Source organism: Schistocerca serialis, chromosome 5 (assembly GCF_023864345.2).
Source record: "Schistocerca serialis cubense isolate TAMUIC-IGC-003099 chromosome 5, iqSchSeri2.2, whole genome shotgun sequence".
NCBI lineage: Eukaryota > Metazoa > Arthropoda > Insecta > Orthoptera > Acrididae > Schistocerca > Schistocerca serialis.
The window spans coordinates 186,758,676-186,781,852 of NC_064642.1; the positions used below are offsets into that span (position 1 = coordinate 186,758,676).

The 23,177-nt window shown below is 39.7% G+C and overlaps 1 protein-coding gene across 4 annotated transcripts in view; it reads left to right on the plus strand.

Moving 5' to 3' along the window:
- Window positions 1–23,177, plus strand: part of LOC126481694 (zinc finger protein 250-like) — a 154,273-nt gene that overhangs the window by 20,270 nt on the left and 110,826 nt on the right. For all 4 annotated transcript variants that reach the window (XM_050105638.1, XM_050105639.1, XM_050105640.1 and 1 more), the window contains one exon: window positions 12,199–12,404. In XM_050105638.1, the coding sequence (XP_049961595.1) occupies window positions 12,199–12,404 (206 nt within the window). The remainder of the gene's footprint in view (window positions 1–12,198; window positions 12,405–23,177) is intronic.

Below are 23,177 nucleotides of genomic sequence, written 5' to 3' on the forward strand. Positions count from 1 at the left end.
AAGTCCTTATTTCAGTAGTGGTACACCTTCAGTTTTGTTCATTTCAAGATGCTGATTCATAAACATAATTGAGTGATAACAATAGACAGAAACGGTAATCCCCTGTAACAAGCGATGGACTGTAATATTTCAGGTATCTTAGTCAGAGGATTGTCATCACTCAGTTATGCTTAAGCCTCAGTATCTCAAAAAGAACAAAACTGGAGGTGTACCACTATCAAAATAAGGCCTTCATATATATCTTCAGAAATATCATCCTACAAAATTTAAGAACTTTATGTAATCTTGGCAGGCTGCCATGTAGTCCTGCTGCCATTCATGGAGACAGTCGTAGAGATGCTGGTGTTACGTAATACATGTGTGCATGAGCATTACCATGGCGAGAAAATAACATCTCTCTGGCATTGTACCAACAGCAAGAGAATGAACTGGATAATGTTCTGGATGCATTGTGCACTATTCAGTGTTCACCCAAGTCCTCAGGGGCTTAGCATTTGTTTGCTTGGTATAGGCTTGGTGAGTCCAAAGCTCCTGAGCTGTGGACTTTTGAGCACCAGCAGTTTTCTGTCGACTGTAACGTTTTGGCACGCTTCAGCGACCACTGTGTGGTGTGGCAGTGGAATGTTTTGTGTTACAGGGTGTAACCATGTAGGTCATGAGGATGGTACAAACCTCTCTCTCTCTCTCTCTCTCTCTCTCTCTCTCTCTATCTATCTATCTATCTATCTATCTATCTATCTCTATCTCCATCTCCCCCCCCCCCCCCTATCTCTCTTCCCCCTCCCCCCCCCCTCTCTCTCATAAAAAAACCACTTAAGATATGCTGCGCACTGAGGAGGTGCATGGCTGTTTGTTTGTTAACACTTCTGGGGACCTGCTGCACCTAACTTGTATAAGGCTTACACAGTCAAGCAGGGCTCTGTCTCAGTGGATGTCTGGGAGTACTCAGCCACTCATCCAAACATATGAGGGCAACTAGTCCTGCTAATCAAATTGCATTTAATAACAGGGCTGAAGGAGTCATAAATCAGAATGTGTTTGTAGTGATCAAGAGGATGGAGCAGAATTTTTAAAAAATGTCCCCCTCCTATATTCACAAAGGCTTAGAGGGGCTTGCCGCTATCTTAAAGTCCATTAAATGGTTCCTTATTGGTAGAGACTTAAGAGGGCAAAGCACGTGGAACTTCTTGGGTAGTCAGAAAAATTAAATGACTGAGGCATTATTGTTGAGTTGCATAACACGATTAACAAGCAAATGTGTGGTCACGTTTCAAGATATGGGGCATAGACATCTCAGAACTTAAACAAGAATGAGCATTACAGGGGATAGTAGATGTGGAGCAAAGGATAAGAAGGTGTAATTGAGAAACTGAGAAGATCATTACCCTCATTGCGGCCTTGGCAGGACTCTTTTTACGTAGTGCTTGACCTTACATACCTAGCTGTATGCAGTGCTACACATGCTGGAAATTTGCAGAGGTGAAGTGACCCGTCCAAAATGTGGAAAGGTAGCCCGTGAATCTGGGACTGACTGCCTGTCTCCGGTAATATCCATGAACTGCTCTGGGAGCCAGTCACTGTGCAGCTGAGGCTGCCCTGTTTTTGCTGAGGAATGCAAAGTCCAGGAAATAAAAGTGACGAAGCGGCTCTATGCAGAGGCCAAAGAAGAATATAAGGAAACAAAACCCCCTGTTGTGTTTGCCACTTCATATGCTTTGATGGTGCAGAAACCTGTTCCCATGGTGGGTGCTTTGATGCAGATGATGTCCAGTGCACCATTGCCCACCACCAGGACCTGTACATGCACCTGTATGTGCCATATCAAAGTGAGTAAAGACATAGCGATCCAGGCAACTATGTCAAAAGAGACCAGCAACATTTTCGCAATAAGCATTGAGAAGGAACCCTGAAAGCAGAATCCCACTCAACCCCACCTTTCTCTCCATCATCTTCAAAGGGAAAGGGTAACAATGTTTGAATCAAAAGCTGCCCTGGGCACCATCAGATGTCATTCTATCACATCTGATTGATGAAGAGGACATCATGGATTTTTACGTCCCATCTCCGCACCCAGGCAGCCCCTCTATTCCCCATCACTCTACAGGTGCCTCACCACCCTTGTGCAAGGATAGGGGTAAATCAAAACTATAGCACTTAAATGGCTCCTTTACTCCTATAGAATATGAGTGGATACAGGACTCATCTGGAGGAATGACCTTTCTGTCTCTGTCTCCAAGAGACACATTTTAAACAGACTGCCACCACCTGTATTTGGAGGCTATCACCTCTCCAAAAAAAAAAAAAAAGACAGCCTTATTGGTGATAGGGCAAAAAGAGTGGCATTAGTGTTAGTGAAGTATGTACTTCACACCTGACATGTATTCTTAACCACAACACTACAAGCTGTCTTTGAGATAGTGGCCCATGTTGCTGTCACAGTGTGCTCTGTGTACCTACTGCCCAAGAGCCTGTTGAGAGTGAGGTCCTCACACATCTTCTTCATGAACTTTCCCAACACTTTCTGCTTTTTGGGGACTTTATTGCACACAGTGTGCTGTGAAGTTCTAGCACCACTTGCACCAGGGGTCAGTTACGTGAGGATATGACATGAACTACAGACATCATATTTAAGAATATGGGTCAAGCTATGGCTTTTAGCACCGCTATGGATTCATCTATGGACAAGCACCTTTCCTTCTCACCTGCCCTTGCTCAGTATAGAGTGAATGACAACCTTCATGGTAGTGACCACTACCCTCTCCGGAATCATCTGCCCGATGGAGCAGACCAGAAAGCAAGCTGCCGAAATTGCTGTTCAGAAAGGCTAACCGGTTGCTTTAGAGGCAGTTAGCTGTTTTCGATCAGTGTGACTGCATCCGGGACAGGATGTTACAGGCAGTTATCTGTTTTCAAACAGCATGACTGTGTCCAGGACTGGCTGGATCCCATTGTAGCTGTGATCGATTACACTGCTGATGCATCCATCCCAAAGTCAACACGAACACCTAGGAGGCCACGTGCCCCTTGTGGAATGATGAATGTTGTTCTGCAATGAGGGTCAGGAAAATGGTTATGTGAAGATTCAATTGTTGCTCTACAGATACAAGTCTTGCAGCTCTTTGAATGGTGTGGGCAAAGGTGAGGAGAATAATTTGGGAGAATAAGCAGAGGTCATGGCAAAAGTTCCTGAACTCCGTCAATAGGTCCACATCCACAAGTGAAATATGGTAAGCCATCAGGAGGGTCTCAAGGTGAAACTCACAACCACTAATAGCAGCTGTACAGGAACAAGGGCGTCTCCTAACATCACTGAGAGGCATTGCCCAGACAGTGGCTCAATAGTATAAGACCACTATGGCCAATTCCAGCCAGGATCCAGCTTCCCATCATTATTGGGAGACACTGTAGACAGTTGGTTTTAATTTCCATTTCACAAACATTGAGGAATACAGCCAGCTGTTTCTCTGTGGGAGTTGGATAGTGCATTGTCAATAGCTCGTGATATTACATCTGCTCTCGACCTGATAACGTACAGCAAGTTGAAACAGTTGAACCTGTGGTCAAAGGAGGTCCTCCTCCAGCTCATCAGTCAGTGCATGTATGCCCTGGGACAATTGGGAAATGCAGAAAAACCCAGAGAATTTTTTCATCTGAGAAAAAATGGGAAAAACCCAGGAATTTTCTTAGACTTCTGGGAATTTTTCATTGTTTTAGTTTTCAGTTAAATTTTTGTAATTTTGTCTGGTAAGAACTGATACTCTAATGAAGAATTTTACTTTATTCCGTTACTGCAGAATAATAGTGCAGCAGTAGAATGGAAACAAGAGAATAACACCAAAATAAAACTTTGGTTGCAGATAAAATGTGCCATTTACAACAGAAAAACACAGTGCACCTTAAGTGTCTGCTGACAGCAAAATGTGTCAAAGGCTTTAGGACAAAGACCATACAATACTTCATAACAACAAACTGCGTTCAATGACCGTGGCATCACACCTGTTCACATTTCTGACAGGTTGTAGGAAAATATTGCGAATTTTGATTTAAGATGCGCTATTTTCCAACTAAATATGCTTTTACACAAGATGAAATACATTGCTTGTGAGAATGTGTGATAAATTTCTTAAATCAGGGAATGCTTGAATCTCATTCAAAACTTAACTCTTTGAGGACCAATCACTTAAAAATATTTTGGGCCAAGAAAACCAGCCATTTATGCTATTATTTAAAATTTTACTGGCGCATTTGTGTTTGATATACTTAAAGGGTGGCACACTCTTAAAAAAAAGGCCAAGCTCAAGGTTTTTCGTATCTATTTTACATCTTTCATAGATCACAAAGTATACAGTAATGATGGCAAAAAGTATAATTATCCTTCAGAAAAAAATGCAAAATGAATTCTTAGCAATTTTACACACCATTGGGCTTTCTATGGAAAAAGTCAAAGTGCTCAACAGAAGATTAATTCAGCCAGGTAACCCATGAAATATTCTGTGCACAGCAGCGAAGTTTATTATTGTGCTTGTCAGAAATATTCATCTCCTGCAATTTAAGCTTTACTCTTAGAATCCTGATTAACCAAACCCAGCACAAAGATGTGATGAGCAATATTGTGTGTAAAAACTTAGGGTTTTGTATTAAATATACTGTATGTATATTAATGTAAACGATTAACTTTTACCTTTTGGGTACTAACATACTTTACTTTGTGTGTCTGGGCAAGAACGTCTAAATTCCCATCTTCCAAAACTCTGCAACTTTAATGGCAGAGAGAAATTGTCATTTCACAAAAATAGATCTTCCGCTGTTCGAACAAACTCTGTTCATAGGCACATGAGCAAATGTTGAATCATCTGTGTTTCTTCACATTCACTCTGGTTATCTTAAGAGTAGCCCCACTTAACTATGTTTACCTTGCATTTTGCGACTCATGTTCTTAATCTATTCAGCACTCTCCACGCACTATGCTGTAGTTGCTGCTCTTATGTGATTTCGTCTTTGAGATGCAGGTTTGTATTTTGCAAAGTGTCCAATCGTAAAGATAGCCAGTGGGTGTCAGGTTGGGCTTCTAGCAGTACTGCCCGTTGGATAAACCTCCTCCTTGACATAAGATGTAGTTGGAAGTGTTTGGTGGTTATACATTAAGTGCCATGAGTCGATTTGCAGCTTTTACCCCTCTATTTCACTGGCTACTTGTCTGGTATATGAGTGTTCTGCTACTTCACAGCAATTTTGCTATTGGCTGATTACATCACGTTCTTGAATATCTGCTCTCATTGGCTGGGGATATCACGTGACATGAGCTGTGGTTGGCTAAAAAAAAAAAAAAAAAAAAAAAAAAAAAAAAAAAAAACCGCATGATAATCTCAGTTTCAATGTTTCAGAAGCTACTGTGCTGTATTTGGTGTTCGTATTTATACATCTGTAAAATGAAAATACGTAGTGTAGACATTGCTGTCCGTCAAAGATCTTTCCAAAACGCGTTGCTTTTTGCTTGGTTTCATTTCCTAAAGTGATGGGATGCTCTATGTCGGTGTATAAAATCTTTACTATTCAAAGTATTGATAAGTTTTGTAGCTCCAAGGGTGAATACATTGTCACTTTAATGGAAAAAATGTATTTTCACCTGAGAAAAGTGTATTTTGACCTGGAAAAAGTATATTTTTAACTGGGAAATCTGAGATTGTTTTTTTTTGTTCTGCGTGTACACCATGTTAGTGAAATTTAGATGACTGGAGACTTCCCCAATTTGTGGAAAGAATCTGTTTGAATCTCAGTTTAAAACCAGGGAAGGATCGGACTAACTCCAGTAGTTATCATAGTGTTAATCTGACAAGCTGTAAAGAAAAGACACTGGAGTGTATGGTCAGCCACCACATATTGTGGGTTCTTGAAACCAGATCCCTACTAAATTGCTCCAATTGTGGGTCCAAGAGGTATCACTCCACCCTCGATAACATGATTGTTTGAAGCAGCAATTCAACAAGCTTTCTTCTGTAAGAAACACCTTATCAGTGTCTTCTTAGATTTGGGAAAGGCCTACAATACTACATGGGGGCACAATATTTTGTTGCAGCTGTATCGATGGAGCTTCCTTGAAAGTCTACCCACTTTCATTCAGTCCTTCCTCTTGGACAGGTATTTTAGATAAAAGGCTGGGAATGTCCTGTGTGACCACATTAAGCAGGAAAATGGTGTCCCTCAAGGGAGTTTAAGTGCCACAGAATTCACTATCGCAATCAATAGTATTATATCCACAATATGGTGTATCACACTGTGTTCCTTGTTTGTGGATGACCTCTACATCTTCTGTGCATCCTCCAACCTTGCATCAGCTAATGGGCAATTGCATTTTATGATCATGTGGTTAGAGAAGTAGTCTAACACCACAGGTTTTAAATTATCTATGGAGAAAACTGTTTGTGTTGGTTTCAGTTGCATCCACTCTCTTTTTATTTTACCCATTTTAAAACTGGGGTTTACTGTTGTCGCTTTTAAGGAAAAGGTGAAATATCTAGGCCACACTTTTGATGAGAAACTTCTGCATCTTAAGGACCTAAAACTGAGATGTCTCAAGGCTTCAAACATCCTAAAATATATCAAGCATTGGTCTTGAGGAGCCTACAGGCCATGTCTAATCCATCTTTATAGGGCTTTTTTGTGACCCCAGCTTGAATACAGACGATAGGTTTATGGATCAGCAAGACCTTTGTACCTCAGAATGTTATATGTGGTTCACCACAAGGGTATTAGGCGGTGAGCAGGGATTTACCAGACAAGTCCAGCTGCTAGCCTGTGTGCAGAGGCTGGTGAGCGTCCGCCGTCTATTAGACATCTTCTCCTTGTGGAATGCCAAGCATACAGGGTTGTGTGCAATCCAAAATTGCTGGCATCCATCTCCATTGCACAGCCACGACTGGAACGGCTGTTCCGTCACCGTCCATGGGCAATGAGGTTGTTCGGGATCCATGTGAGGGAGAGCCTTGATTACTACAGTTGGGGGGCATTAAGGTCTAAAGCCAGGTTGGAGTAGGGGATCCCTCTGTCTACTTTTCAAATTGACTGCTTATAGGAAGAATTGTACACCAGACTATATTTTTAAAATTAAATTTAATGAGATTTTACATTGACACCCAGATTTTATTACTGTTTACATGGATTGTTCTAAGCAAGGGGATTTTGTCAGTTGCTGTATTATGTTCCCTGACATTGTCTTCAGGATAGGGCTTCCAAAGCATTTTTCAGTTTATTACACAGAATTGTTTGGTATCATGAGGGCTCTGTAGCAGATGAGGCAATGCCATGGCAAGAAATTCTTCATCTGTTGAGATCCTCACAGTGTCCTTGCTGTTGTCAGATGTATCCAGCAGATCACATGGTGCAAGAAGTGCAGGCTGCTGTTCTCTTGCAAAGGCAGGACAAGGGAATAATTTTCTGTTGGATTGTAGCACATATGGGGATCTGGGGAAATGAATTTGCTGATGCCGCTGACTAGGAGGCTTGCTCTGTTCCAACTCCTGCTCCCTGTTTGGCCCCCCTGCAGACTGTTACCTCATTTGTGACCAAGAATACCATTTTGTTGGTGGGAGGCTCAGTGGTTGGAAGTGCGACCATGGCTTATCTCCTTCTTACCACAACAAGTTGAAGAAGCAATCCTTATATGGCTTAGAGTGGGACATTACTGTTTATGCATGGCGTCCTCTTATGTCGTGAGGAGCCACCAGTGTGTAACAGATGTGGGGCACAGCTGTCAGTACAACATATTTTAATTGAATGTGTTTTGTATGGCAACCTAAGGCCTGATCTGCATCTCCCACTGGACCTGCACTCTATCCTAACTGATAATGATGCACGTGCGCTTCATGTTTCAAGGTATTGTGTGATGTCCTAAATTCTTCCCAAAATATTGGGTGTGAGATTCTAGTGTGTCACTGAGTGGCTCAGTCACCCACTATTTCTAAGTAATCATCCATCGTCAGTCATCTGTCTCATTTTTAATTGTGTCTGTACTGATATTTTGTCCTTGATTTTATCTGTGTTTCATCCTGACTCTTGTTGAGGGCTTTTCTGATGCTCACCTTATCGGGGTTGTCTTCTCAATTCTGGCATATGAATGCAATTTGGTGTACCAATTTATTATTATTGTTTAATAGATTTTTTCCACACTTATCTGTATATCATTCACGCAAGCGCACTAATGACCTTGCTGTTTAGTTGCTGTTTCGGATGTGTTTACACCACATCATCTGTGGTAAATATGTTCAAGAGAAGTCCTTGTGAGAGGCACTGTTTCTCATAGCCCATCATCCAACAAAAAAATACCTTATGATATTATTTGAAACACTAGATGCATAAATGCTCTCAGTTTATGCTGTGGTCATTGTGCAATCAGTGGTGGCTGCTACTTTCATGTGGTGGTCCACATGATAATCCATAAACTGCTGCCATCCAAGCCCAAGACAAGCATCTGCACCTTCCTTGGACCACCAGCACCAATATGGCACTCATCTGATATCTGTTGTAAAATGTCCCAGACAATTATTCAGAAACAGTCATCTTTGCGATATCTACAGTCTTTGCTATTCCATCAACAGCAAGTCAGATATTATGAGAGTAGGCCAAGCATATTCATGGTCAGTGTTTAGTTACCACCCTGCCCCAATTATAGTGTTTTGAATAATTACTTTCACTGCCCCCTATCAGTGGGCCATGTAGTAATGGCATTTATACCTCAGGTCTCGAGGCATTCAGTTGTTTTCCACAGGTGTATTTTGGAATTAATTTTTTTAAAGTTATTATTTATGAGGGAAGCAGTTTCTACATAATTTTTAATCTAGTTGCAGTGCTGTAGTAGATCTGGTGAGCAACTGGGGAACTAGAATGGAAAGTTGCCATTTCTCCAGCTTTCCTGTTGAAAGCCACTGGTAACTCTGCACAGATTATCAAAATTAATATGATATGTGTCACTAACCCAACCACATTTCTTTTATCAGTATTTGAATTTTTCTTTTCCTCTTTTACTGTTGACATAAACTGTTGTTGCACTTTGTACTTGCGACTTGGCCCAGCACCTGTTTCGCAGTTTCACTTAGCAGGAGATTTGTAGTATGTAAATGTTTAAATCTTACTCGTAGTTCCAGCTTCCAGAAAATATGTTACATATGTAAATTATTTCCAACAAGTAATTTTTCAAGTGACAGTAGTTTCAAGGCACTTGGACTCTTTTGCTAAATATTTCAAACAAGTAATTTTTCAAGTGACAGTAGTTTCAAGCCACTTGGACTCTTTTGCTAAATATATACCACCTTCTGTGTTACAATGTGCCATATTCAAAACAATTACTTGTATAAGACCTTTGGTAACGGTCTTCTCTTTGGAAATGTTTATAGTACTGCTTCTACCATAAAAAGTTAGAATTTACATTTTTGACGGACAAATATTTTTGAATGTTAATAAAAATTCGATAACTACAGCAAAATCACTTGTATGCACATTTGCAAACTGATGCAAAAATTGTTATCTTTTGAATAAAAAAGATCAACAAAACATCTTGAACTATTTCATAGATTAAATATTTATATTTTATTTGCTTGTCTCACCATTATTTTTAGTGGCCTGTATATCAGGTTAGGAATTTTTTCAGTCAGAACTGAAAATATACGAGTTTCTTACTTTGTTATGAATTTTAACACATGTACAATTCAGTAATATCTGAGAATATGAGCATAAGATTTTTTTTCTTTGCCTGTCTAAATTTTTGCGGGCAATACCATAAGAACTACATTATATCTGTACTGACTGGATTCTCTCTCCAAAGGTGCAGTCATTCCCATATTCATATTACCATTTAAAAGAATATAAAATTTTCTCAACTTTAGTGACTGTATGCATTTAAGTGTGGAAGATAATTTAAAATGTTAAGTATGTCTGTTAAACACAATTGTGTAGTTCAAATAACTGGAGTGCTTGGAAATTAACATACCCAATCCTCACTCAGTTAGCACACATAAAATGAGCACTTCAGCTGTTCTTGAAACTTGCTCAAATGTTAAAGTACTGAATACAATAGAAAAATTGACTTCATGCACTTAATTTTCTGGTTCACACAAGCACATACTCTGGATACCTTTATTGATGGCAGTTAGTGTTTCTGTATCACGCTTTATTGTATCTAGTTCCCCAACAGTCAAAGGCTGCCTGTATCAATCTGGCAGGAGCCAGTTTCATGAAACTACACAGGTGCATATTGTCTGCAACATTACAGTGTCTTTCAAATAACTGTTATGATTGTGTAGTGTCAGAGTAGCTGCATTCATCACGTATTTGCCTATATTACTTGTATTTGCAAATATCTAGTAATACCATTCCGAATTGTGTTTATTCTTCGATAAACAGATGTTTATTGGGGTGGTGGGGGGTGAGGGTGAATGTATTACCTACCAGGGATTTTATGATAAAAAGCTTTGACTGTGGATAGAGAGTGACTGCTGAGTAAGAACAGCAACCAGTAGCTTTCAGTAACATTTATTCTTACTTTACCAGTCTCAGGCAGCATAGCTTATGTTCGGATAATGTGCATTCTTCATTATGCACTTTAATTTGTTTGCTGGAGCATGTCAAAACTGAATCTGATCTACCAGTAGTATTGTAATGCAGGAAATGCAAAATAATTTACAATATCTTTTTTGCTGTTGGTGTTAAATGGAAACATAACACAGCAGCAAAGTATAGGTAGGCTATTAATATGGGCAGTGTAAGCTGTGTGCAGTGTATTTGTTAATTGACTGTGCCATGTTGTACAATAACTGTCACTTAACAAACCAGATGTTTGGACCTTCCTCTGGATCTACTGGTTTGCTGTGTTGTTGAGGGATCTCATATGTATCACTATGTCAGAATTAAAAAAAAAACTGATGACATGGGTTTGCACTAGTGGAAGGAGTGAGCAATTTGGTTAGATTGTCTTCATGTAGTGGAATGAGTGGGGATCTGCCATTTTCTGCCGTCCCATTTAGTATGAGTCATGATTGGAAGCTATCAGCAGATGGTGTGTGTATTCCTATATTCCTCATTTTCCACATCAGGCTCTGATGGCTGGCAGCCAAGAAGGTGCAAGACTATAGTCCTCTTCTCTATTCATATTGTTCAGTTGTTTTTAATGACCTTGCTGCCCTTGTGCTTCACCAACCCTGGCTGTTTGAAATGCAAGTAAGTGTTGCGGAATTTTATTTTCCACCCATAGTGTTTCCAGTTTTCAGCCACTGCAGCTTGTTTTGCTCAAGTTGAATGTAGTGCTCACACTCCTGGATGAGAGTTGCTGCTAGCCTGCCACTTTCACCAATTTATGCATCTCCACACTCACAGTCCACCTTGTACATGCCCACAGTGTGCAGAACATATGTCAAGATAGTTGGCCATTAATGGGGTCATAAGAAAATGTAGGTGGACCTCAATGACACACCACACCAGTTGACCCATAAGAATGGCACTGCAACTATGGCCAAAATGCCGATTTTGTTCAATGCAGTTATGTTACAGTATGACATGGTGGCATACCCAACAAACATGTTAACAGACTCTGGCCATGGTGATCTACACATTTAAATGTTAATGTGTATTGGATAATGTAAGACGAAATACAGCATAAATATATATAGTATTTTGATAACTTACTAATAAGATAACCATGTTTACTATAATCCTATAAATTCAACAGCTGCACAACTTATTGTGGATTTTTGCATGAGAAGTTGTGTGGATGTGTAATGAAATATTGTGTTGTTACCATCGGTTCTGTGTAGATGGCCTCTTCATATTAAATTGTATAATGAAGAACATATGCCATATGAAAATGAGCTTCGCTGCTCGAAACAGGTACTGTCATGAATAAATGATATTGAAAGTGGCTGGTTGCAGCTGATGCTGAACAGTCATTAAATATGTTTATTATGTGGTACTTCATTTAGCCAATAATCTGAGCACTTTTATATATTTTCTGTTCTCTTTTGTCATATTGCTCTAAATCTTTATTATGTCAACTTTGCATAATTTAGATACATTTCATAAATACAGCTGTATAAGTTTTGCATCCTTAAATCTTCTCACAGTAGTCTCTGTAACATATTTTTTAAGAAATAGTTCCTAACATGTTTCTCTTCTAAATGTGTGTGTTTCTTCTAACTAGTACATTATTTATAGGAAAAGTTGAAGAAGATGAAGAAATAAATATAAACTACAAAGAAGAAATAAAGGCATGGAATAGAACCTTACAAGAGTTAAGTGAAATGGCTAGTAGGTACTGCAGATTGTGTGCACAGGCATCTGACAATTTAGTTCCTGTATTCAGTGAGCGAGGGCTTGAACTTAAACTGGAAGAGAAAATTCACACACACCTTCCAATTATGGTAAAGTAGAACTTAATATCTTCAATGTACAATTAGTTGCCTTTTAATGCAGATTTTATGTAATATTACTGTACATTTTTGGTGATAAATGCTTAAAATTGAACATTATTTTCCTTCTAATGGTTAAGTTTCATAGAAGCATTTAAATTAATGTCTGTGGCCTCGTTAGATATAGTGTGAACCATGATATTTCGTATGTCTTTCTTTTTTAGTATCTATGTTTTTGCCTTTGCTTGTGTCATGTAAATAACTATTCCTTGCAGTACTGAGTGCATTAAATTGTGAGAGTTCTTTTTCACACGAAGTGTTCTAATAAAGTGTTAAGTAATATGCCTATCAGTGTTCTCAGGACAACTTAATAGCAGCGGAATCATGTGACAGAACTCTACAGGTACCTAGAGAATCACTGTTACAAATATCAGGAACTGGTAACTGAAGTCCAGAATGCTCTGATGTTCAAAAGAACTGTTGTGCTCAGTAAATATGGCAGTGAATTATTTGATTGATGTGCCCAAAGTTGGAAGAATGTGAGAACTGAACTGATTGGGCATTTGCTATCGAGAATGTGTTATTCTTGAAGGAATAGAAAAATTTGTATCAGAAGTAGTTAAAACAGAAGATGCCAAGGCCAAATGAAAGTATTTTTTGCTATTGATCCATCTTTATATGTGGACATGAAAGAAGCAGAAATCATAGTGCACTTAAGACAGAAATTGAAATCATTTTTTGATGTCTCTGCTTTTGCAAGAAAAGTAAAATCATTGAGAACATTATTTCAACGTGTCTAAGAAAACATGGTTCAATAATAAACATGATTCAGTGATAAGCTATGTATACCAAGTAGTAGGCAATTGACAAAAATTGTGTGTAACTGGTGTCGCAGTGGGGGGAACATGGAGTCTGCATCTTCTGCTGGGGAGGATTTAAATCCTGCACCTTCATCCCCGCCATCTGGCGGAGTTGTGGAGAGCAGGATGTGATGCGTAAATGCTTTTCTAGTACTACTTTCATGCCTTACATGTGTTAACTAATGCAGGCATATATATTTCCTACTCTAAATGTTAATAGGGTAAGCACTCCCGTATAGCTTGCTGCATTATGACGTGCTTTGTCTCCCTGGATATTCTATGTTTTTTAATGTTGTGCCGGAATGTTCTACTCACATGGCCGTGCTTTATTGGGACAGTGTTCTGTTAATGGACTTTGAAATGCTATAAGATAGTCGGGGTATGGGGTGTCGTTTTTATGATCTCGCCTGAATTTTTATTTTTGCTCTTTCTTGCTCTGATAGTATATATGGCTACTCGTGTTTTTAGAAGGAAGATACCATTTATTTACTTAGTCAAAATCCATGGAAAATTCTGATGGGTGGAGATTTTAACTGCGTATTCTGTCCTGTGGATCAGACTCCCATCTGTAACTATTGTCGTGAACTTATTGATATGGTAGTTTCTCTGAGTCTACTGGGTGCTTGGATCTGCAGATATCCCACATTAGTGCACTTTACATATTTTACAACTACTTCTAGTAGCAAACTGAATTGTTTTTATTTGCCTATTTCCCTATGTGGACAGCTTTTGTCAATTGATGTTATTCCTGCCAGCTTTAAGACACTGAGCTGTTTCAGTGACTTTTTCTTTCCCTATTTCAAAGCTAAATATTTTATATTTGGCAGACCCCTCTATAGATAATATCATCGCTGCTGTGTGGGGTCAGGTAAGCCGTTCCCAAGTGTGTTATCACTAAGTTGCCATTCCCAGACCTCAGCTTTGCACTGCACTCATGCATTTTAGCACTGGTAAGGGGACTGAAGTGAGGAGAACTTGGAGATTTTATTGTGCTGTCCATCATGATCTTAATGATAGTGCTCAACGCATACCATTGAGAGACAGGATGTTCACCATGTGAAGAAAAAAAACACCTGCAACTCGAAAGACTGCAATTAGATGGTCTTCGTTTGTATTCCCATCCATGTTCGTTTCTCCAAGATGAATTGACATCCCTTTATTATCTAATTTAGCATTGAGTGTGATTTTAAAGGATGTGTTTCATGACCATTTGTTCTATTGATGGAAGTGAATGGTCATCCTAACCTGATATAATGTGCGAACTTTCCCGATATTTTTCCAATCTTTACACTGGAGTGGAATCAGACGGTATACTTTCTGCTGATTTTACTTCCCTCATTGATAGTGTTGTTACACCAGCTCTCCATGAGGAGTTTCTGGCAGCTTTTCACTGTGAGGAGGTATCTGACAATGTAGTTTACTCTACTTTCCACAAATCGCTGAATTTGGATGGTTTGGTTTCCACATCTCATAGGAGATAACATTAATATCTATGGTGAATGAAGTGGTGGAAGGGATACACTTCCCACCATCCTGTAAGGATGGAAAAATTGTTTTAATTCCCAAAAAGACGGGACATCTGTCTTTGGATCAGGTCCGACCAACAATGCTACTCAGTTTTGATTGTGAAATCATACCTCACATGACAAATAGCCGTTTGTCGGTTTTGCTTCCTGGCATAGATGCCTATTATCAAAGTTGTATCCTAGGTCATACTCTCTTTATTCCTGTTGCTGAATGTTGTGATCTCATTGCAGTTGCTTCCACTTTTCCTGTGTGAGGAGCTTTACTTTTTATTGATTGTAATCATGAATTTGACTCAGTTAGTCACAATTTTCTGTTGCGAGTGTTAACGGTTGTTAGTTTTAATGATACTGCACAATGGATGCTCATCTCTGCAATAACTGGTACTCAAGTGTCTATTGACCTGAATGGTCACCTTACTCCCCTCATAAAAATGTTTTGAGGTGTCCTACAGGGGAGTCTCCTGTCTGTGTCATTATTCATGCTATTTCTGAACCCCTTATTGTGGTTCATAGCTGCTTGGTGGAGTGGCTGGTCATTATTGGGAGAAGGTTAGGTTTATCGTCTGCACATATGCTGATGACATTATGCTACTTCTTCTTACTCTTGAGAACATACTGGTACTCGATCACATTTTGGATGCAAGTTGTCATCTTATGGGAGCATGGATTAACAACCAGAAATGTCGGTTACTCAGTTTGTGGGGATTTGACATGGTTAGATTTTGTAGGCTGTGGCAGTCGCCCACCATCAGTCATCGGATGTTGTTATTGTTGAATGAAGGTGGCTCCGTTAAATTGGAAGTCTGTCACACGTAGGATTCAAGAACGATCCTCATACACGATCCTTCTCATTACTTCATAAGGTTTGGATGCTGGAAACTTGTGTGTTGAGTAAAGCCTATTTTGTTGCACAAATTTGTCTCCTTCCTGCAATGATGTCCTGAAGTAAACTTATCGGGCATGTTTATCTGTCGCAACCCCCCCCCCCCCCCCCCTCTCCTCCAATGAGGTTATGGCAAGATCCTGCTGATGGGAGATTTGGGCCTCCTTGATGTTCGTCCCAAGGTTTCTGCTTTATTTCTTCGACAGACAATTTTAACGTGGTAGTGCCCCCAGTCACTTACAACTCGCTTTCTTGCCTGTCACCAGTCTGCGAGCTTCATTCACCCCTGCAGTAGATGTTGGTAGGATAAATAACAAATTAAGGCACATTTGGGAATTTTTATTGTTGTCAATAATTTGGGGGTTGATATTCTTTTCCAGTTGCACCTTTGTGTTATAGTTACATCACTGGACGTTACCAATTTGTGTTGCCTATGTGAAGGCAGTATCGCGGGAGACAGATTGGAAGGTTGTTTGGTACAGTGTCTGCCTACCTATTTTTCCTATGGTATCAAGTCATTCATAACCTTTTCCCCACTAACGTTCTGTTTTTTGGCACTACATCATTTTGTCATGTGACAGTAGCCTATCACATGACAGTGGGATCCATTAAATTGCATTGACATGTCTAGCAGTGGTGCAGTGCATGATCATAACTGGTCCTGTCAAGTTCATGTAGGGGGACTTCCCAATGAAGTACACAAATGCTGAATACGTTGATATGCTTTTGGTATTGGGTGCATTTGATAACCGAGTTGCTGCTGCTATTCTTGTGTATGCTGCACATTATCCTCAAATGTGACATCCCTATAAGAATATTTTTGTTGCCTAAAGCAATGCTTTCGCAAAACCAGTAATATTCGCCCACAAGAAGTGGACAGATGTTGTCCAAAGACTAGATTACTCCACAAACAGAGGACATGATTCTTAAAACTGTTTCCCAGTCACTTTGGCAAAGTACATGTGATATTGCAAGGAAGTGCCGTATATCATATTAAAGACTGGTTGATGTGTTGCATGATGAACAACTACATCTGTATCATTACACGTTAACTCAACACCAGCAGCCAGAAGACCTCATTCGACAAGTATAATTTTGTGAATGGCTTTTGCACCAAGTGGAAGGTGAAAAACATTTTATGAATAACGTAATATGGAGTGGTTGCATCTGTGGTCTAGGAGTAGCTTCTTTTTTATGTGAGAATATGGGCTTAGCACTAGGAATGAAGTGGAGAAAGACTGATTGAGCTCAGCAACAAATTTCAGCTAGTAATAGCGAATACTCTATTCAAGAATCACAAGACGTGGAGATATACTTGGAAAAGGCCAGGAGGTAAGGGAAAATCGCAGTTAGCTTAGTCAAAATGTCCTTGGTTCCAGGTTTGAAACCTGCTACCACTTAAATTTTGAATAAACATTGTCAGTAGTGGCGGCTGAAGACTTCTGGCAGAACAACTCACTCTCATTCTGCCAATGGCTTTGTCAAAGAGGGCGGAGGAGCGCACAGAGGTTCAGAGCTCTCTCTTTCTCTTGGGGTGGGAAACTACCCCTGAAGGCAGCAGAATCAGCCATGATCAACGGCATGAGGATGCAGAAGGCAATGTAAACCACTGCATTAAAGACATGTATTATGTATCCACAGGACATCTGGTCTGTAATGGAAAAAGTGTCGTGATGATCTCTTCATTGGCAAAAGATTCTGGGCTAGTCCCCCATTCAGATCTCCAGGAAGGGACTCCCCAGGGGGAAGTGATGATGAGAAAAAGATTGAATAACCAATGAAAGGATACCATTCTATGAGTTGGGGCGTGGAATGTTAGAAGTTTGAACATAGATGTAGGAAAACTAGAAAAATTGAAAAGGGGAAGGCAGAGGCTCAATGTAGATATAATGGGGTCAGTGATTTCTCGTTGGATGAGTATATGGTAATATCAGCGGCAGTAGAAATGGTATAATGAGAGTAGGATTCATTATTAATAGCAAGGTGAGGGGAGAGTGAGTTGCTGTTAATAGTTCAGTGGTAGGGTTGTTCTCATCAGAACTGGCAACAAACCAACACTTACAACAATAGTTCAACTATATATGCCAACATTGCAAGCTGAAGATGAAGAGGCAGAGAAAGTATATGAGGATATTGAACAGGTAATTCAGTATGTAAATGATGAAGAAAATGTAATAGTCACAGGGGATGGGAAAGCAGTTGTAGGGGCAGGAGTAAAAGAAAAGGTTATGGGAGAATATGGGCTTAGCACTGGGAATGAAAGAGGAGAAATACTGAGTTCAGCAACAAATTTCAGCTAGTAATAGCAAATACTCTATTCAAGAATCACAAGACGAGGCGATATACTCGGAAAAAGCCAGGAGGTAAGGGAAAACTCTCAGTTTGATTACACCACGGTCAGGAGGAGAGTCTGAAATCTGGTACTGGATTTTAAGACTTACCCAGGAGCACATATAGACTCAGATCACAATTTGGCAATGATGAAGAGTCAACTGAAGTTTAAGAGAGTAGCCAGGGGAAAAAAAAAAAAAATGCTCAAAGAAGTGGGATACGGGTGTTCTAAGAAATAAGGAGTAGATCAGTATGCAGTTCACTTGAAGAGGAATGGACATCTCTAAAAAGGGGAGTCACCAAAGCTGGAAAGAAAAACTTAAGTACAAAAAAGGTAACTGTGAAGAAACCATGTGTGACAGAAGAAATACTTTAGTTGATTGATGAAAGAAGAAAGTGCAAAGCTTTTTGTTGAAATTCAGGAATACAGAAATGCAAGTCACCTAGGAGTGAAATAAATAGGAAGTACAGGGAAGCTAAGGCAAAATGGCTGGAGGAAAAATATGAAGGAATCGAAAAATACTTGATTGTCAGAGGGACTTCTTCAACATATAGAAAAGTCAAAACAATCCTCTGTGAAATTAAAAGCAAAGGTGGTAACATTAAGAGTGCACTGTTAAATGAAGAGGAAAGAGCAGATAGGTGGAAAGAGGATGTTGAAGGCCTCTATGAGAGGGAAGACTTGTCTGATTACGTGATAGGAGAAGAAACAGGAACCGATATAGAAGAGGTACAGAATCCAGCAATAGACTCATAATAAAAAAAAAAAAAACCTCTGGAAGACTTGTGATCAAATAAGGCAGAAGGGATATATAACATTCCATTAGAATATCTAAAATGACTGGGGGAAGTGGCAACAAAACAATTATTTATGCATTAGCCAACAAGTATGAGAATTATCATGCAGTCATCTTAACAGCTTGTGCATCCAAATTGCTGACGAGAATAATATACTGAAGAATGGAAAAGAAAATTGAAGATTTTTTTAGGTGGCGGTCCGTTTGGCTTTAGGAAAAGTAGAGGCACCAGAGAGGCAATTCTGGTGTAGTGGTGGATAACAGAAACAAGACTGAAGAAAAATCAAGACAGGTCCATAGGATTTGTGGACCTGGAAAAAAAGTTTGACAATGTGAAGTGGTGCAAGATGTTTGAACTTCTGAGAAAAGGGTAAGCTATAGGGAAAGGTGGGTTAATATGCAAAATGTACAAGAACCAAGACGGAACATTAAGAGTGGGAGACATAGAACAAAGTACTTTGATTAAAAAGGGTGTAAGACAGGGGTGTAGTCTTTCGCCCTCTAAACATGCCTCTGGTTGGTAATAAGGAAATGCTATGTTTGCATTGTGTGCACGATTCCACTTCCATGTGCTATTACTCATCAAGGGTTTAGGCTTCAGAAGAATAGCTGCCATCAATGTTCTTAATATATTCCAGTGAGGTATGAAGGGGACCTCTGTCTTACAATAGACAACAACAATTCCCTGTAATAGTATTTATTGGAATCACTTTTGCACATGTTGGGTCATTACAATGCACTAGAGCAATCTCAGGTATCGCCTGTTCAGACAAGGGGATCCTGGCATTAAATTTCTCAAATAACATAAAATAAAAAATATCAGTAACATCACAAAATTCAGGATAGTTAATTACTTTTACTGAGAGGAAGACTGACTGGTGGAAGACCAGCCCCCTTAGTAACACTTTATCATCCACAAGAATGGTAAGTTACATCCTCACGCGCCACTCATGTGATATACCGTTCTTCCCCAGTTCTCTGCCATGCTAGTCACTTGCGCTTGACCTTGACTAGGCTGCGGCTCTGTATGCCATTGCGTCACAGTGTGGGTAACTGAAACTGGCTTCCCCTCCAGTGATTCTTTCACTCAGTTTCTACTTAACTTAAAGATGCAAGCTTACATAAGGGAGTTATTCTCATCACTGTCCATGCCACACTTATTAAATCTCAAACAAGTGAAATATACACACAAAACCCAACCCATGTTGCACAATCAGTGTGTTGCAACACTATAAATGACACACAAAACTGGGACACCCAACATGTAAGGTGTCCCCCCATAAATCTCGACACCTTACAGCCCACACTGTTCAATCTGTACATCAAAGAAGCAATTATGGAAATAAAAGAAAGATTCAAGAGTGGGATTAATATTGAAGGAAGGTGAAAGGATATCAAAGATAAGATTCACTAAGTTCATTGGTATCATCAGTGAAAGTGAAGAAGAATTACAGGATCTGAATGGGGCGAACTGTCGAATGGGGCGAACCGTCGAATGAGTACAGAATATGGGTTGAGAATAAATCGAAGAAAGATTAAAGTAATGAGAAGTAGCAGAAATGAGAACAGCGAGAAACTTAACATTGTAATTGGTGATCACGAAGCAGATGAAGTTAAGGAGTTCTGCTGCCTGGGCAGCAAAATAACTGATGATGGACAAAGCAAAGAGGATATAGAAAGCAGGCTAGCACTGGCAAAACAACATTCCTGGCTAAGAGAAGTGTACTAGTACATATATGGGTCTTAATTTGAGGAAGAAATTTCTGAGAATATATGTTTGAAGCACAGAATTTTATGGTAATGAAGCATGGACTGTGAGACAACCGGACAAGAAGAGAATCAAAGCATTTGGGATGTGGTATTACAGAAGAATATTGACAATTAGGCTGATTAATGAGGTAATAAATGAAGTGGTTCTCTGGAGGATCAGCAAGGAAATGGGTATGTGGGGAAACACTGACAAGAAGAAGGGACAGGGTGGTAGGACATCTGTTAAGACACAGTGAATAACCTGAGGGAGGGAGCTGTAGAGGGTAAAACCTGTAGAGGAAAACAGAGATTGGAATACACCCAGTAAATAATTCAGGATGTAGATTCCAAGTGCTACTCTGACATAAAGAGATTAGCACACGAGAGGAATTTGTGGCAGGCCGCATCAAACCAGTCAGAAGACCGATGACAAAAAAAAAACAAAAAAAAAAAAAAATAAAAACAAAAAAAACACCACAACCCACATGTCACCTATGTAAATGGCTTTCAAGTATCTTTGGTATTAACCTGTGGACTAGAATTTTGGGAGGAATACTTATGGGCCATTACCCATTGCTGGGCATATTGAATGCACCCCTGTATTAAATGTTTCTTTGCCTGACACATTAGGAAACATGCCACTTGGTGTTCGGCAATAGCTATGGTGTCAGGATGATGGTGCACCGCCACACTTATGAATGAATTTGTGTAACTAATTAAATGAAGCACTTCCAGTGAAATGGATTGATCTTGGAGGTTCAGTGGCCTGACCTCCAAGTTTCTTGGACCTTAATCCAGCTTAGTATGATCTAGAGAATGCTGAAGTGTTTGCAAGTGTGGGGTGGTTGCTTTGGACATCTTCTCTAAAGTGAACATTGCTGGTACATGTAGGTATTGGCTCTCCCTCCATGAATTACTCTCCTGTGCTGACCTTTTCATCTCAGAGTAGCACTTGCAACCTACATCCTCATTTATTTGCTGGAGGTTTCCCAATATCTGTCTCTGTCTTCCTCTAGCATCATAGATGTTACTCCAGATGTCTTAACAGATGTGCCATGATATTGTCCCTTCTCCTTGACAGTATTTTCCATATATTCCTTTCCTCGCAGATTCTACAGAGAACCTCCTCATTCCTTATCTGATTCGTCCACCTAATTTTCAACATTCTTCCAAAACACTGCATCTCAGATGCTTCTATTCTCTTCTGTTCTGGTTTTCCCACAGTCCACATTTCACTGCCATACTATGTTGTGCTCCAAATATACATTCTCAGAAGTTTCTTCCTCAAATTAAGACTTGTGTTTGATACTAGGAGACCTCTATTGGCCGGGAATTCCCCATTGAGCACTGCTAGTCTGCTTTATATGTCCTTACTCTGTTCGTCACGGATTATTTTGCTGCCTAGGTAGCAGAATTCCTAAACATATTCTTTGTGATCACCATTTATGATGTTAAGTTTCTTACTGTTCTCATTTCTGATACTTCTCATTACTTTCGTCTTCCTTTGATTTACTCTCAGTTCTTAATCTTAGGATGTATATGACCCAGGACAACCGGGAGATCCGGTAAAGACCTGGGAATGTTTTCATCTGGGAGAAAACCGGGAAAAACACAGGCATTTTTTAGAATTCTGGGAATTTTTCATTGTTTTAATTTTCAGTTAAATTTTTGTAACTTTGTCTGGTAAGAACCAATACTCTAACAAATAATATTGTTGTACACGGTATTGCAGAATAATACTGCAGCAATAAAACATGAACGAGAGAAAAAAAATGAAAATAAAACTTAAGTTGCAAAGGAAATGCACCATATACAACAACAAAACACAGTGCTCATACAAGTGTCTGCCAACAGCAAAATGTGTCAAAGGCTTTAGGCATACTGTGCAATGTTTCATAACAACAAATTGCCTCCGATGAGCGTGACGTCACAACTATTTACATTAGATTTGTTTGAGGGGTTGCGAGCGAGCTTATGCGCATGTGCAGTTGAGTCACATATGAGTAGTACCTTCTCCCGCTTCTGGTTACAGAAGTGTGGCAGTTAGCTGTACAAGCAATAGCAGCAAGCAGCCAGATTCTATCCGGAAAAATTTTACTGGTGCGCCTAAGCTGCCAGATTCACGTATGTGCAGCAGGCCAAGAACTAGGGGGCGGGGGCAAACTAAGGTATCTGCCCCAGGTGGCAGTTTCAGGGTACGGGGGGGGGGGGGGGGGGGGCAAATTCGTGTTATTTGGGAGAAAGACCTTGCTTCACAAAGCACCTAGCATCCAGCACATGTTGGTCTATCGATTACTCATATGATTTTGAACGGATCCCTGTTGGTTTTTGAACATTTTTGATCAAATTCTAAGTTGATTTCTGAATGAATCGTAAGTTGATTTTTGAATGTGTGCATAGTGTATGTGATGTCTCTGCGAGGGGAATCGCCATCGCATCTAGAAATAAACTTTACTGCAGACAAAAGGGACAGGGCTATAAGAGTTGAGCAAATAAAACCGAATGGGTGAATGCCAATCACTGTATGGTTGACTGGGTTTGCAAAAGATCAGCGTTGTTATAATTACTAGCGAATTCCATAGATTCAGACTAGTAGAGTGGAAATAAACGACTAACAGGAATAACAGGCAACGAAGATT